At 60.5% G+C, this 3,084-nt stretch overlaps 1 protein-coding gene across 1 annotated transcript; it reads right to left on the reverse strand.

The window, feature by feature from the left end:
• Positions 1 to 344: 344 nt before the first annotated feature.
• Positions 345 to 2,847, reverse strand: LOC149995252 (sialic acid-binding Ig-like lectin 5). The gene is made up of 7 exons (XM_090260286.1): positions 2,805 to 2,847; positions 2,345 to 2,745; positions 1,837 to 2,121; positions 1,535 to 1,582; positions 1,043 to 1,297; positions 665 to 961; positions 345 to 448 (listed from the first exon to the last, which is right to left on the reverse strand). Exons 1-7 carry the CDS (start codon positions 2,840 to 2,842, stop codon positions 345 to 347), a joined length of 1,428 nt encoding a protein of 475 aa, XP_090116412.1. The 5' UTR covers positions 2,843 to 2,847.
• Between the last annotated feature and the right edge of the window lie 237 nt (positions 2,848 to 3,084).

Consider the following 3,084-nt stretch of genomic DNA (forward strand, 5'->3'; position numbering starts at 1 on the left):
ATGTGGAGAATAAGCAAATATAGAGACACAGGAAATACATTAGTGGCTGCCTGGGGTTGGGGTGATGATTAAGGCAAAATGGCAAATATGGGATCTTTTGTTCATTTTGTGTTAATGAGAATATTTAAAAACTGATTGTGGAGATGAATGCACAGCTCTGTGCCTGAACTAGAAGCCATTGAATGGTACACGTTAAGTCTATGGAAATTTTATCTCAATAAAGCTGCTACCCCATCCTGCTCCCCCAAAGACCCCAGTGTATACTCAGCTACATCTTCTGGATTCGGGGGCCTCCATCAGTACCCCATACAACACAGTTCCCTGCACCTCCCCAGGACGCAGGCTCACATGCAAAAGGACATGAGACACAGACACAGCGACAGCAGGGCCATGGCACCAGCACCTCCAAGAGCCGCAGGAACCGCTCCCGACACAGATGCCGACTGCCCTGCAGAGAAGAGGGGCGTGAGCGCACCACTCACGGGACTCAGTGTCTTGTCTTCCCACCTCCTTGCAGAACCGGTTGTAGGTGCTGTTCCGAAACCAAATGGAGGGTCTCATCATAGCAATCACGCCCTTCTGGGCCGCAGTCCCTCTCCCCGGTACCAGCTCCTCTCCGACGGCACCCTCTCTCCCGAAGCCTCTGTCCCCAGCAGGCCCCGACCTGGCGGTGGCGACAGCAGCAGGACAGAGGCGCTCTGGGCCCCGTGGAAGTTCCCGGCCTCGCAGCTGAGTCTGAGGCCGGCGCCGAGCCCCGTGCGGAGGCTCAGGGCGCTGTGGGCCCAGGGCCCGGCTGAGCGGGAGGTGACCGTGTAGGAGCCGTCGCTGGGGGTCCCCTCCAGCAGCCGCTCCCACAGCCGCCAGCACAGCGAGGGGGGCGGCTGGGCTCGGGACGAGCAGTTGCAGCGCAGACCCTCGTCCTCCTCCCAGGAGCAGGCGGGGCCCAGCAGCTGCGGGGGGTCTGCGGGGAGCGAGGAGAAGGTCAGCGGTGCCCCTGCCCGCCGGGGACCCAGGTCACCTGCCCAGGGGTCCCCACACTCACAAACCACGGAGAGGTTTACAGAGACACTTTGGGAGCCCAGCGGGTGCCGAGCGCGGCAGGTGAGCTCTCCTTCGTCCCCCGACCCCACGCGAGGTAGCTCCAGGATCGCGGTGCTGGAGATGGGGGTGGCGTTCAGGACTGGGGACCCCCGGAACCAGCTCAGCGTTGCAGGGGGGTTGCTGTCAGCCACACAGAGCAGCCGCAGCGCCTCGCCCTCCAGGATGGGAAGGGATGTGGTTTGCAGAATCTTGAGGGCTGGGGGAGAGAAGTGTGGGGAGAGAGAGAAGAGGGAAGGGAGAGAGGGGGGAAGGGAGAGAGAGGGAATTGTGGTGCCCCGGGGGGGCAGATGCCTACTCACAAAGGTGATGGAAGGAAGGTGATGATTTTCAGTCTTGCCTCCCTGGATCTGATCCCATTCACCGTGTTCCCCCCTCAGTTCCATGGCGGCCCCAGGGACAGGTACCAGCCCCAGAGACTGAGGTTCTTTCCTACCTGTGACATTTCTGAAGGACATGCCTATGGTGAGGTTCTGTGGGGCGTCTGGGACAGAAAGACATGGCCCAGCTTCAGAGGGGAGGAGCGGATCGAAGTCACCCCAACCCAAGGAGGGGCGGTGGGAACCAGGAAGGAGCAATAGCTGTCCTTCTGGCCCCCTCCCCACCTGCACTCAGATCCATGCACGGGTGTTCTCAGGGAGCTCATCTACCTCTACATGCAACACACACGCACACACATGCACACGCACACACACATGCAGCCTGTCCCACAGCCCTCAGGGACCCTCAAACACTCACAAAAGACATTGAGCCAGATGGTTCTCCACGTGGACACCCAAGTTCCATGGAGTGTCCGTGTCATCTGACAGGTGAGATTTGTGCTATGGTCATGGGGCTTCGGAGTGAAGGTTAGCACAGAGGAGCGGAGGGTCTGGGTATTCATAGAAGCAACAGCGGCTCCCGCCCAGGAGAAGCTGAGAGGACGTCCCCCTTCGCAGGACCCTGGCAGGCTGCAGGTCAGCTGCGTGCGGCGGCCGGACTCCAGGGGCTCCGGAATGAGGATGTCTGGTTTCTGTGTCAGGTCTGAGGAGACGAGAGGGAGGTGCTGGGACCCCAGAGTTAGGGACCCAGACTGACACCCTGTGATGGGCCTGGGCCTGGGCCTGGGGGCTCCAGATCACTCCAGGTCCTGTCTCTCCTGCCAACCCAGGGCCCAAGCCCTGCATCAGGGAGGGTCCCAGGGTCCTCTTCCTGCTCAAACACGGGCTCGCATGTCTCAGCGACCTCTCCTGCGACCCTGGCATACCTGTCACCTGCAGTGTCAGCGTCTTATCCCGGTAAGTATATTTCACAGCACTTCCTCTCTCCGCTTGGAAGACGTAGGTTCCTGAGTCACTCCTCCTGGCGTCTCTGATGCTCAGGGAACAGTCGCTGGTCGTGGGGTCCGCGAGGAGGAATCGTCCCTGGGTTACACTCTTCACTGGTTTATTTCGGTTGTTTGTGGCCACAGGAGAACCATTTTTTGTGTTGTCCCCACGCCGGTACCAGTAGGTGTAGAGTTCGCCAGGGGAATACAATGAACTCCACGGGTAGGAGAAGGAGCAGGACACGTGGACACTCAGACCCTCCTGCACACTCACCAATTCCTGCACTCGGAGCTCATAGCCTTCCTGCTTCTCCTGCAGGGACCCTGGGGGGACACAGAGCCTCAGCTTAAGCCCTTCCCCTCCCCCACCTGCCCCTCCCCCCGTCCTTAGCCCACTCACCCCCCCCACAGCAGGGGCAGCAGCAGCAGGAGCACCATGTCTGCATCTGACAGAGCAGAGAGGGTCCCGGTCCCCGTGTCAGGGAGGGAAATGCCAAGCTGTGGGGTGGGGCAAGGACACCCCAACAGGAAGCCATGGGTGACAGAGCTGTGGCCAGGCCTGGAGGGGGAACTTGGGCTCCACAGGCCATGGGGGTGGGGTGGGTGCAGAGAAATCACTGTCCCAACTTCAGCCCTCTGTCAGGTCCTCTAAGTGAATACAGTGAGGCCCCCAGAGGTTG

This window comes from Furipterus horrens, unplaced genomic scaffold (assembly GCF_987537825.1).
Source record: "Furipterus horrens unplaced genomic scaffold, mFurHor1.1.pri manual_scaffold_13, whole genome shotgun sequence".
Taxonomy (NCBI): domain Eukaryota; kingdom Metazoa; phylum Chordata; class Mammalia; order Chiroptera; family Furipteridae; genus Furipterus; species Furipterus horrens.